The sequence below is a fragment of the Cervus canadensis genome, chromosome 26, assembly GCF_019320065.1.
Source record: "Cervus canadensis isolate Bull #8, Minnesota chromosome 26, ASM1932006v1, whole genome shotgun sequence".
Classification (NCBI taxonomy): Eukaryota; Metazoa; Chordata; class Mammalia; order Artiodactyla; family Cervidae; genus Cervus; species Cervus canadensis.
Window position 1 is genome coordinate 27,741,049 of NC_057411.1, and position 13,718 is coordinate 27,754,766.

Sequence of the window (13,718 nt, forward strand, 5' to 3'; positions counted from 1 at the left end):
CTAATTTTAGAGTCCCAGGCAGGCTGGCATTTAAAACTGAGTGTTACACACCAGTGATTTAAAGCTGACTATCAGTCCTGGGTGTTCATTGGAAGGACTGATGTTAAAGCTGAAACTCCAATACTTTGGCCACCTGATGCGAAGAGCCATCAACTGAAAAGACCCTGATGCTGGGAAAGATTGAAGGCAGGAGGAGAAGGGGACGACAGAGGATGAGATGTTTGGATGGCATCACCAACTCAATGGACATGGGTTTGGGTGGACTCCGGGAGTTGGTGATGGACAGGGAGGCCTGGTGTGCTACGGTTCATGGGGTCGCAAAGAGTCGGACACGACTGAGTGACTGAACTGAACGGAATTGATCCCACTATAGGAGATTTCTCACTGATGTTCTATACCTTTATTATTGCAACCTGCTGTCATTTTTTTTTTTTAAGATTTTCTTTTTTGATGTGGACCATTTTCTAAAAGTCTTTATTAAATTTGTTACAATATTGCTTCTGCTTTATGTTTTGTTTTTTTGGCTGCGAGGCATGTGGGATCTTGGTTCCCTAACCAGGGACTGAGCCTGCACCCCCTGCATTGGAAGGCAAAGTCTTAACCACTGGACCGCCAGGGAAGTCCCCCTGCTGTCATTTTTACAGCAGGCTTTGACTCCCATCTCCTTTGGCCTCTCTTTTTGCTGTTCTAGGATTCCCAACCCCCTCCCTGCCTGTCAGAGGTAATTTCTGTTTCCTTATTATTTGGGGAAATTTAGCTGACTTTCACTTTAAATTCCATTCCATAAAAACCCCCAGCCAGTCTTGCCCTAATCAAAAGCCCCATACATGAGACATTTGCTAGGAGATACGTTCTGATGGTTTTAATATGGTAGAAGTGATTGCTGGCATCTCTCTTTTTAAGTAACATGTTATTTCCTCTCTGTTAATGATTTACCTTGACATTTCTCCTCTCACATGAACAGAGTGTGATACTAGTTCCCTTTTCTGGAGGAAGTCTACTCAAATGGTGAAGGGAAGCTGATAGTAGGTGGTTGGGCCTACTTGGTCCCACACACTACACAGAAGGCCTCATTCCCTGGAGATAGAGGTACCAGCAAATTTTCCTTTTGGTTGTTGTTGTTTTTTTTTGTAAAACAAATTCCTTATGAAAACAGTCTGCTTGAAGCAGTAAAGTGAAATAGCATATTTAAAGGATAAGATTTTAAAAATTATATAGCAAATTTTATAGTATTACAAATTTTGTATAGTATTACCTGATATCTTTCCCTCTAATCCTTTACCAATTTGTCCCAGTTCGCAATCTCATTCACAGACCTTGACTTGATTACTCATTTGTGATTCACTTTCCTCCCTAAAATACAGGGTCAAACTGCAGCTGGAAACTTGCTGCAAAATGCCTCAGGAGATCTTTTAGCTCGGTGACTGCCTAGGAGCTAATTAACTCTTTGTAAGGAAGCTTGCTTGTTTTCCTTTCTCACCTAATTTCATCCTCTCTATATCAGCAAAAAAAAAAAAAACAAAAACAAAAACAAAAAAAACCCCACCAAATTGACCATATTATCCCCTGAAGGAGGAAATGGCAACCAACTCCAGTATTCACGCCTGGGAAATCCCAAGGATAGAGGAACCTGCTAGGTTATGGTACACAGGGTCACCAGTCAGATATGACTGAGCAACCAAACAATAACACCATAGAGGACTGTGCCCACGTAAGTGGTGACCAACTGTTGCAGAAAGTGGCTGACTGAATGAGGGCACGTGTCCATCCCTCCCAGGTGAGGAAGTCTCACTGTTTCCACAGGAAATCAGGATGTGACACAGGGTGACCTGACAAGTGCATTGAGTGAAGCTGACTGTATCAATCGCTGACTTCGGGTTTATAGTATCTCTTCAGTTCTTTCTTATTTTTCAGACGAAATATGTTATAAATACTCTCAATACATCTACCCCATAGGATGCACACACCCCACTTTAGAAAGCATTACAACAGAGAGCCTGGGGAGAGGATGTCATTTCACTAAGGGTAGTAAGGGAAATGACAGGGTATTAAGTAAGGTGGTGGTCTTCTGTGACTTATGCTTTGAAAGGATCAAGAGAAAAGTTGAGAAAAAGAAGCAGAAAAGAGGAAGCTATCGAGGTGGCCTAGGAAGGAGACAATGACGGCCCGGACGATGGAATTAAAATACAGATGAAGAAAACTGGTTAGGTGCGCTTTTGGTTTCATTTCTCCAACCTGTTTCTTTTTTTTTTTCCTTTTTTTTTTTTTTTTCATTTATTTTTATTAGTTGGAGGCTAATTACTTCACAACATTGCAGTGGGTTTTGTCATACATTGACATGAATCAGCCATGGAGTTACATGTGTTCCCCATCCTGATCCCCCCTCCCACCTCCCTCTCCACCCGATTCCTCTGGGTCTTCCCAGTGCACCAGGCCCGAGCACTTGTCTCATGCATCCCACCTGGGCTGGTGATCTGTTTCCCTATAGATAATATACATGCTGTTCTCTCGAAACATCCCACCCTTGCCTTCTCCCAGAGTCCAAAAGTCTGTTCTGTACATCTGTGTCTCTTTTTCTGTTTTGCATATAGGGTTATCATTACCATCTTTCTAACTTCCATATATATGTGTTAGTATGCTGTAATGATCTTTATCTTTCTGGCTTACTTCACTCTGTATAATGGGCTCCAGTTTCATCCATCTCATTAGAACTGATTCAAATGAATTCTTTTTAACGGCTGAGTAATATTCCATGGTGTATATGTACCACAGCTTCCTTCCAACCTGTTTCTTCAGTCCTGGAAACATCTCTCTGTGTGCATGAGATGTGAAACACATTCTGTTGTGAAGAAGTGAGCAGAGGTAAACGGTTGGGACTGGCAGTGGGGACTTTCTATGCATCAAGATCCAGGCTGGGCCTGTTTCTCAAACACTCCTGGAGGAGGAACCTGGCACACAGAGAGGTCAAAAGTGCACTTGGACCATGGTCATACAGCTAATAAATGGTGGGCTTCTGACCTTAACCCAGATATCTCAGAAGCCACAATCTTCTCTCTTTTCACAGTAGCCTTTGAGGGCTTTGTCCCGTTACCATCAGCAGCTGCTAGCTGCCCGAACATCACACCTGTCTGGTCTATCAGGTGGACCTCAAATATACAAAGCTGACAGTCTCTGTCCACTCCCAACTTTCTAAAGACTCCACACTGCATAATACTTTCAGCCCAAGTTTCCTGGACTCTAGAATAACCTATCCTATATTTGGGTCTCCGTAACTTCTTGAGGCTTTATAAAATCTAAACATACATAGTTTTAGGGTATGGAAAAGAGTTGGGACACTTATGGTCTCTTGGATATATGTCTTATTGGAATGGTATTGCCCTTGAGGATTAGGAAATAAATTGCATTCCATATAACTCTTGTAGGTCAATGTTGTTATAAGGTATAGTGTCAAATTTTCTGTGAAGTTATTGTCTCCAAAGAGCCCTTTAAAGAGCTTCCATGTATTTATCTCAATTACACCTTATTTGAGATGAAAGTAAATGAATAAGGACACATGAGAATTACTGTTAAATATGTAATAGTTGAGGCACATATTCACGACATTAAAAAAATCAAGACTTTTTTCTGATCAATGGTCCATTTATTGATAGCATTGTCTTTTTAAAAATTTTCAAAAATTAATTCTTACAGAGTATAGCTGCTAATAGCATTGTCTTAACAAAGAAAATATTTCCAAGTACAGAGTATAGATGTCAATACTGCTTTGAATTAATATTTGCTTAGAGCATATATGTATACATATAAATATACATATACATACATATATGTCACAGCTAACTAAGTCAAAACATGTAGTCTTTGGGTATTAGTGATACACTGACCACTTTAGCAGTAAGATGCAAGGTAACTGGGTCAAACTCTCAGATTATGGAACATTTCGATTTTTCGGGGGAGTTACATGAAAGGAGCTAAGAGTCTCATGACTAGTTAAGACGCTGTTTGGGATCACCACTGGGCAGCACTGAAAATCATCTGCAGTGTGAGAAACTAGACAGGGTTAAATTCTGGCCTGACATCCTCTCTTATGCAGTGCTTGAAACTCCCTCTTTAAGAGGGCTTCCAAGCCCTGCAGAGGCTCGCTGGGCACTATCCATGCCTCCACTAGCAGGATTCACTGGTCCCTCTAGCACTTGGTGACTTAATACACTCTTCAGGCGAGCTGGTGTGGTGATTGATAATCACAATATTCACAAACTGGGAAACAAGTCAAACTGACAGTGAAATTCACATTTTCCTAAAACGAGTTTTCAAAAGGATATTGGTGACTTTCTTGTCAGATCTTGGAAAACTGAGGCTTGTCAGGAACGGTACTGAGGAATTTTTATTTTCTGTGGGGAAAGGTTAGACACCGGTTGGTCTCCAAAGTGCCTTTCCATTGGTAAGATTCTATGGTTCCAGGCATCCTGTATATTTAATTGAAAACAGTTTAGAATGTCCACAAATGATTTAAGCGTTTCCTTCTTATCCGTTGGAGAGGCCAAGTTGACATCCTGTCACAATAAAACAAGGATGCATCCCCAGAACAAAACATGTTGATCATGTACAATATCTCTTACTGTGCTGAGAAGCTGCAATGACCGAGATTAAAGCTGTTTAACACACACTCAAAAAAGAAAAAAGAAAAACAACAAGGATGTTGCGTCACCCTCAGTCCTTGAAGTGATAACGGCCTAAAGATAATGAATAAAAGATGTTACCAGGGTTAGACTACATGGAGTAGTCAATTAATTCCTCCTGCTTTGAGGAGACGGTCTATTGTTCTCTTACATGTAACAACTGCAAAATGATTCAAAACCTAATTCCACAGTATATTAGGCTTGGTGGCAGATTCAGGGAAATAAACTGTGCCCCTTACCCTCAAGGAGCTGACAACCTTGTTGGAGAATTAAAATGAACAAGCAAAAAAATAGAAAGTAATGAAGTGCTCCCTGTATGGTGTTGAACACCAGTGAAACAGGAGTCTTAAAAAAATCCAAGTGGAAAGATTTTGTTGCAGAGGCAGGATGAAAATGACCCTTGAAGACTGGATCAAGCGAGTCCGTGTGAGGGGAAGGAGATATTTCCATGGGGTGTTGGGGGAAGAGTGAGAAAGCTGTAGACCCAGGTGAGGCAGGATGTGACCTGTGTGGTGGAGGGGGCGGACACTGAACCGTGGGAGGATGGGGGGGAGCTGGCTTGACTGAAGCAAAGGGAACAGGAAGGAATGAAGCAGTCGGCGTGGGCAGGCGAGGTGGAGTCCCACGGCCTCAACGCCAGATGGAAGGTTCTGAAAGCCAAGTGCTACGGGTCTTCAGTGGTGACGCCCCCCCCGCCTCGCCCCGAGGAATAACCAGCATGAATCTCTCAGATACACTGTATATGAGGCCCACAGGCTGATGCAAATACAGATGCTGACAGCTACAGCCGCTTGGCAAGGCCCAGCTCGACTCCAAACTGCTTTGCTTGTCAGCACGCTGCCAGGCTGGGGGGCCTGCTGACCTGGGCCTCAGGATGTTCTCTGGAGGCCTGGGAAGCCTGCAGCTGCTCTCCCAGGCAGCTGTTGTGTGTGGGCTGTAGCTGTGAGGACATTTGTCCAGATGTGGGTGTTGCTAAGACTGTGGGCTTAAGCATGAGGAAATTCAGTTGGTCGGAGGTGGAAGAACAAAGACAAACTATAGCCTCTAACAACTGTTCACATTTGGATTTTGAAAAGCAATTTTCTAGATTTAATTACAAGTACAAAATAATGTTGTAAATTTGCTAGTCAGATCAACAAGCTTTTGTATTAAGATGCATCCCTTTCAGGATTTATTTCAGTTAGTTTAAAGGAACCTGTTTAACACAAGATAGTGGTTGATGAAGTGGGAGTTCATGTAGTCTTCTTTTGAGAAGAACGTTGAGATCTTTTAACTTTTGAAACTTTCTTGGTTTTTTTATATTTTTTCCCTTTCTTTTGCTTTTTCTTCTGGTTGACCTGTGAGGAGACAGCAAAAAAAAAAAGGGGCGGGGGGTAGTGTTTCTCTTACCATTTTTCCTTCCTTATATTATATTTGGACTCTCTAGACTGTGGTCTTTATCCTCATAACCAGTTTAAAGTTGCATCACTCTCAGAGAGGCTCCTTTTGATTCTATTTCAGTTATTTTGATGAAGATGCAATAGCCTTCTAACTGGTTTTCTTTTGCCTATTTTCTTGGCTATCCCCACTCCAATCTTGCTCATGACCCACCTCTACCAACTGTGGGGCTTCCCAGGTGGCACAGTGGTAAAGAATCCGCCTGCCAATGCAGGAGATGCAAGAGATCTGGGTTTAGTCTCTGGGTCGGGAAGATCCCCTGGAGTAGGAAATGGCAACCCACTCCAGTATTCTTGCCTGGAAAATTCCATGGACAGAGAAGCCTGGCGGGCTACAGTCCATGGGGTTGCAAAGAGTCAGACACGACTGAATGACTATTGTTTCCTGAGAGGTTGGATTATCATCCGGTTTTTACAGACAAGGAGATGGAGGCTCGGAGCGGGTGACTTGGCCAAAGTTGCACAGCTGGTATGTGCCAGAACGGCTCCTCTGTCAGCGTCCAGAACCAAGCTCCCAACCACACATGCTGTGGTCCTCTTCCAACGTAACCCCTCGGCATTTCAAACAGGATTCCTCTGGCTTTGTCCTGGTCTACTTTTCTACCTCAGTCCCTTCATTTCCTCCACACAAACTCAAGCCATATTATTCAAGGTTCCCCGAGCACAGTGCGCTCTCTGATGATCCTAGTCTTTTTTTTCTCATGCTCTCCTTACCCTCCCAGTGAACTACTTATCCTTCAAGATCCAGATCAAATCACCTGATATGAAAAGTCTTCCTTAACACCTTCTCCTTGTCCCCCTCCTCTGGCAAAGTTACTCTTTCCTCTATTATGTTCAAGATTCTTGTACATATCTTTATTTTATATTTTCCATGTTGTACTATAATTAATTGTTAGCGAATCTGCTACAGCAGGAAAGGACTTTATCTCATTACCTATTTTGGGGGGGGGGGCAGGGGGAAGCTATGTCATGAGATAGTTCCCTGACCAGGGATTGAACCTGGGCCCTGGCAGTGAAAGTGTTGAGTCCTAACAACTGGACCACCAGCGAATTCCCTATCCTCACGATCTACCATTCAATACGCATGTACTATATTGGATAAGAAAGACAAACTCCCTACCCACATGGGACACACATTCTAGTGGGACACACAGACAAGTGATACCACAAGCAGGAATACAATTCCACATTCTAGGGGAAAAAATGGTAGCACAATAACATGAGTGAAACATGTAACCTTAAAGGCGCTCCATAATTCTTTGACTTCCAAAGTTAGTTTCTAAAAGAAAGCAACTCTTGTTCCTTTTTCACCCACCTGTTTCTCCCACTTTTCAATCAGTTCTTTCACTTCTGGTAAATCTGGGTTTAGGCAGGCTTGATCCCCATTCTTCATTGTAGCACTACCAAAGAAACAGCAACAAGTTTTTGGTTTTTTCTTTTACTTTTAAGATTTTTTTTTTTTTTTACTTTTAATGATTCAAATGCTTTCTCTTATCCACAGAATTCAATTCCCCAATTAAAATATATTTGTAGCATCTGGGACTTCAGTCTTTTTCCTGTCTTTTCATCTTTTTAAGTGACTGAGGGGACTTAGATACATTTCTAGGACAGCATATAACTCTAAATTTAAAAAAGCCAACAGATATATGCAATGGGAGAACTTATATCTAAAGATAATATTGGTTCTGTTATGCTAGAAAAAGCTATTTATGTTTAAGTGAAAATATAAAATAGAAAAGTTGCCAATATACCTGCTTTCCTCCCCAAACAATGAAAATGAGCATGAATTTTACTAAATTTTCTAGTAAAACAACTTAAAACATAATAAAATGTTTTCCTAAGACAAGATTAATGGACTGGTTGAATCTTTAAAATTACATCAGACTCTCCAGGAATAATTTAAGGACTTTTTTCTTTAATTTCTGTCTAATCTAAGAATAAAAGGAGTCATTCTATACATCATCCTTGATTTAGGCTTCAGAAAAACTTAAAATATGCATATCTTTAACCTAGCCTGGAATTCTAGGCTCCCTGCAGCAGCCCAGGTCGGGAGGATCCCTGGTTCTCCAGTATTCTTGCCTGGAGAATTTCATGGGCAGAGGAGTCTAGTGGGGTACTGTCCATGGGGTCACAAAGACTCAGACACGACTGAGTGAATAACACACACATCTTTAACCTAACAATTCTAATCTCTAGAAAGATATTAATATAGGAGAGAATTAAAGATAAAATATTGATACAGTAACAGTTTGTTTTTAATAGCAAAAAAATTGGAAATAACTTACATTTAGGTATTGGTCATATAGATTATGGTATGTCCATATAATAGAATAAAATTTGATCATTAAAAATGACATTATTAGGAAAAATGATGTTATTACACAAGACTTACTGACAGGAAAAGTTCATGATATAGTGCTAATGAAAAAGCAGCTTACGAAAATGTATATGGTATATGATTTTGTTTTTGTGTACATATATTGTGTATATAAATATATGTATATGTATGTATATGTTTTGTATCTATATATGTACACACAAAACAAAAGTGTGTATATATACCAAAAGAATGACACTACTTATGACTGGATGGTAAAATTTAAGAGAATTTTTAATTTCTTCTTTTGGGTAATTTATATTAAACATTTTCTTCCATGAACACATAATACTTTGGTAATATATCATCCTTGGTTCCTTATCTCTACCAGAAATTGCTTATTTTTTTAGAAGAAAAGAAAGAAGTATACCAGATTTACGGAGGGGCAACCATCTGCATTTTAAGTGTCTGAATGGGCAAGTATTCCCCCGGTAGTACTCACATTAAATTTAATGCTGGACATGTGCTGAATGAGTTTTTACTTACATGATTTCAGTTTTCTCACAAGAAGGGCTTGGAGCAAATTGTTTAAGGTCCTTTAAGGATTTTGGATGGATCATCCCTTGGCTGGTTTTGATGCAGGAACAGCGTCCATTCTTTACTGCTGGGATTCCTAAGGGAAAAACAGAGGGTAGAAAACATCAATTGAAAGCTATGTCTTCATTTAGGTGATACACTAAAATGATACATTTGACTTAGTAATGACTATTACTATCATCTACTGAGTGTCTTTCAATCATTACCACAAGATTTTCAAGTAGGTGTTATCTCTGTGGTGTTATATCCATGAGATTCTCCAGGCAAGAATACTAAAGTGGGTAGCCATTCCCTTCTCCAAGGGTTCTTCTTACTGGGAGGATCCCATGGACAGAGGAGCCTGGCGGGCTACAGACCATCGGGTCTCAAAGAGTTGGACATGACTGAGGGACTAACACTTCCACTTCATATCATATTTTACAACCTTAGGAAAAGAGATTTTTAAAATATTCAATAAATGCCAATCATAGGTCAGACACATGTATACCTAATTCATGTGTGCTATGCAGACCATAGCTTCTCAAACACCTCCCAAAGCCATTTTTTAATCTGACCTTAGTGAAATGGAGTTGGTGTTGGTTTCAATAAAAAGTTACTTATAGTAACTAATTACCACTAATCCTAATCTTCCCCACTGCCTTGGTTTTCAGTAGTGCTTTAAACTTTCAAAAACTCTTTAAAATACACTATTTTCATTCCTTAATTTTTTCATTTAGTAGTAGGTAGAAAAAGCATAACTATACAATCTCCATTTTACAGCTGAGGGAACCAAAGACTAGAAAAGCTCATTAGAAAGAAAGAAAGTGAAATCGCTCCACTGTGTGCGACTCTTTGAGACCCTGTGGACTGTAGCCTACCAGGCTCCTCTGTCCATGGGATTCTCCAGGCAAGAATACTGGAGTGGGTTGCCATTTCCTTCTCTAGAGGATCTTCCCCACCCAGGGGTCGAACCCGGGTCTCCAGCATTTCAGGCAGACGCTTTACTCTCTGAGCCACCAGGGAAGCTCATTAATTTGCCACAAATAACAAAGGTAGTTAGTAAAGGTTGTTCCTGAGGAACAAGCTCTCTGATTATCAGATACTTAATTGGTTAATCACAGACATACTTATCAACAAACTCTGTCAGGCTGGCAAAAATTATTGAGGAGACAAAGTCTCCCGTCTCATTACCAAACAGTGCAACAAACATTTACTGAACACCTACTGCATGCCAGGAATTCACACACATAAACTGAGACTTGTATTTGACCTGGCAGGTCCATCCAAGATATGAACTTTGGATAACTGCCCACAAGTGACTCACATCACATTCTGATGCATGCAAAGCAATGCAAATCAAAAGGCTTTTATAGCAATTAACACCTCTGACTTTACCAATTTAATATAATTTATAATCCCTTACCTTGAACTCCAGTCAGAGTCAGGAAGATGATACCCAAAAGGAGATGAGCACCCCTTTTCTTCATATTGGTAGAGTGAAATAACTCCTGTATTTGTTCTAGTGAGTCACTCCTTTATTAGATTTTAAGCCTGAGAAAGTCTTTAGAGAACATGCTGTTTGAAATCATATTTATTTAGGAAATCCATTTCCCTCCTAAAATCTGATTGGCTGGTGGTCTCAGCTGATCCAGCTAAACTGGCTACAAACTTAACTGTGCTAGGGGAAACCCTACTCTCCTATCCAAGGGAATTTCTGCATAGTTTATTTCTTTCCATTTCACATAAATGGGTAGTTTATAGTAAGAGATGTGAAACCATCAACATTAGCAGCCTTCAGCACACACAGTGGTTCACCTGGATGAAGGATAATTTATATAATGAGTATAATAAAATTATACAAAAAGGGTTGGAAATGTTTTCAGATGGAAAACATGAAAGTCCAGATAAGCAAAACGCTCTTCAAATTTTCTTGCTATTTGTAGAATATCTTTATGTATAATATATGGCCATATTTATTTTTTCTAATATTGCCTACCCAACAATCTTAAACTATCAAAATACATTTTAATGTATTAACTCAGGGACTAGGTAATTTTCTACTTTGGTAAGTTCATTTTGTTTTTATACGATTGCTGCTACGGATTATTATTATTTTTTAATGGTTAGATTAGTTAGAATAATGGATCATTTGAAAATAGACAGTTGGTACTACATGGAACTTAAAAACCTCTGTGTATCAAAGAAAAGAATCAACAGGGTGAAAAGGCAACCTATGGAATGGGAGCAAACAATTGCAAATCATATACCTGATAAGGAGTTTATAAAGAAGATACACAAATGGCCGATTAATACATGTATAAAGTTCAACATTACTAATTGAAAGTCAAAGTGCTAGTTGCTCACTCCTGTCCAACTTCATTGTGACTCCACGGACTGTAGCCCGCCAGACTCCTCTGTCCATGGAATTCTCCAGGCGAGAATACTGGAGTGGGTAGCCATTCCCTTCTTGGGGGGTTCTTCCTCACTCAGGGATGGAAACATGGGTCTCCTGCATTTTGGGCAGATTCTTTATCAGGTCACGAGTCATTGTTAATATCTAGGAATTTTTAGCACCCCAAGAACCAATTATTGTCCCGTTGAGGGCAACCCTTCCTCCCCCACATTGAGAATGCATGCTGTAGAGTGTGAGGGGAACAGATATCAGCATTTTCTGTTACATGATGCACATTTTTGAGCTGGTTTCTAGACGGATTATTGTGCTTAAATACAATATTAAGAATTCTTTTCGAAGAAAACTTGTGGTGAACTTTGACACAGCTTACTCATTTGGTTTTGCTTAATTTTGGTAACAACTGTGACATGGGTAGGGTGGAGCTGGGTTCTGGTCCCAGCTTTGCTACTTGAAGTATGTGTGACAAAGTTTGTGAGCTTCACTTCCCTCAGTTGATCTCACTGATCTTACTGATCTCACAGGCTGGTGAAATGAACGGCAACAAGGAATTTCAACTGCAAAATACCACAGAGCTAGTGACCATTTTTTTTCTAGCAAGGAAAGTTAGGTGGAAACTTCTTAGAATAAAGATCAAGGCCCGGAATGGTCTGCCCATGCCCAAGTCTCTTCTTGCATCACTCTCTACTCCATCAACTCTCCTTTTCTTCCTTCATTTCCTCAGAGGGGCAATGCTCCTTTCCTATCACATGGTTTTTACTCGTGCTGTTCCCTGCCTGGCACGTGAACAGATGCCTGGCATCTACCTCCCTACCCTACTGCTTACCCACCTTAGATTCTCGGGTTGGCATTTCCCCCGGGGAGACTTCCCTGATCCCCAGACTTGGTCGGGTCCCCTACCATGCCATTTCATGGCACTACGTACTTCTTCTCATTCAAATGCCATGCGAGGTAATGTTATTAATACGTTAGCAGCCATCCTATGGTTAACATCTCCCTTCCCACGTGGCGCTAGTGGTAAAGAACCAGCCTGCCAATGCGGGAGATAAAAGACGCGAGTTCAAACCCTGGGTCAGGAAGATCCCCTGGAGGAGGGCATGGTAACCCACTCCAGTATTCTTGACTGGGGACTCCTATGGACAGATGAGCCTGGTGGACTCCAGTCCATAGCGTCGCAAAGAGTCAGACACCACTGAAGTGACTTAACACACACCACCACTAGAACAAGGAAGGCTTGCGAGGGCCCACACCTGCGTGCAGTGTCGAGCACAGTGCCCGCAGGCATCCAGTTAACCAGCGCGCAGCTGCGAAGGAACCAGAGAGCGAACCGAGGCTCCGGCCCTGGCTCCGTACTGCGCCTGCCTGCGAGGTGCAGCCGGGCTCTACCAGCGTGAGCGCACTGCGCATGCCCAGCCAGTCAGCTTCCAGAACCTTCAGTGGGGAAGCTGCAGTCACAGCCGGAGCGTCTTGCGCCGCTCGTGGCCGTGTTGGGTGTTTCTGCTGCTTCCGCTGCTCCCGCCGAGAGGCACGTCGTCGAGGGGAAAGGTAGTGGTTGTGCGCCTCGGCTCTCTGCCCTGTCCCTCCTTGTGTATCATCCTTCTTCCAACCCGAAGGGGCCACGCTTCCCCGCCGGACGCCGGGAGTGGGCGTTCGGTTTGCAGCTTCGGCGCGTGGCTTCGGCTGAGGCCGCAGGGAACGTTGGCCTCGGAGGGGCCCGGTCACGGGGCGGAAGCCTAGGAGGGTCGTTCGGCCTTGGGCCTTGGTGACTGGGGCAGAAGACTTCTGAATAAGAGGAGGGGGTGTTCGGGTCAGTGAGGAGTCACTCGAAGCCCGCCGTCATATTTTTTTTTTTATCTGGAGGTGGTGAACTTTCTCCGGGGCTTTAACGTGTTTGGCCTGAGGGCTGGACTCGCCGCCCTCAGAGTAGGCCCGTACCTCCCTTGTTTCCCAGGCCTCCTGTGGGAAATTGTCCTGAAAATTTGGAAAGAAAACATGTTTCTGACTGAAAAACCCCAGCGAATTGGCGTTTATGGCTCGATGGGGTATTTAGGAGAAACAGAAACCCAGAAGAGGACCTTGCTGGCAGTTCTCACAGCCTTGGGAAGGGAGCCAAGGATTTTCAAAGCCTTCGAAACCGATAGATAATTCCCAGTTTCCCTTTGGATAGAGTTTTAACCTCCTTTGAGTCGGAAAAAACCTCCAGTTCCTGTCCCGGGGGGAACCAAGTGCTATATCACCCTCCCGAGCAGAGCAGGGTTTTGTCTTCACATGTGCTCTCCCGCCTCCTGCTTCCGTCTGTTTGG

General features: G+C 42.1%; 2 protein-coding genes across 3 annotated transcripts in view; one reads left to right on the forward strand and one right to left on the reverse strand.

Moving 5' to 3' along the window:
* Positions 1-1,011: 1,011 nt before the first annotated feature.
* Positions 1,012-13,718, forward strand: part of ART3 (ADP-ribosyltransferase 3 (inactive)) — a 135,586-nt gene continuing 122,879 nt past the window's right edge. The window contains exon 1 of one of the 2 annotated variants that reach the window (XM_043448390.1): positions 1,012-1,089. The gene's annotated coding sequence lies outside the window, so the exon portion shown is untranslated. Of the gene's footprint in view, positions 1,090-12,873; positions 12,961-13,718 lie in introns of those variants that run through there. The other variant, XM_043448391.1, reaches the window with a different exon arrangement.
* Positions 5,743-10,643, reverse strand: CXCL9 (C-X-C motif chemokine ligand 9). The gene is made up of 4 exons (XM_043448394.1): positions 10,429-10,643; positions 8,976-9,102; positions 7,428-7,512; positions 5,743-6,013 (listed from the first exon to the last, which is right to left on the reverse strand). Exons 1-4 carry the CDS (start codon positions 10,490-10,492, stop codon positions 5,909-5,911), a joined length of 381 nt encoding a protein of 126 aa, XP_043304329.1. The 5' UTR covers positions 10,493-10,643; the 3' UTR covers positions 5,743-5,908.

Coding starts and splice junctions, on each gene's coding strand:
- CXCL9 (XM_043448394.1), bottom strand. CDS start 10,492: ATGAAGAAAAGGGGTGCTCATCTCCTTTTGGGTATCATCTTCCTGACT. Junction 9,103..10,428: donor GACTCTGACTGGAGTTCAAG/GTAAGGGATTAT, acceptor TTTTTCCCTTAG/GAATCCCAGCAGTAAAGAAT. Junction 6,014..7,427: donor TTGAAAAGTGGGAGAAACAG/GTGGGTGAAAAA, acceptor GTCTCCTCACAG/GTCAACCAGAAGAAAAAGCA.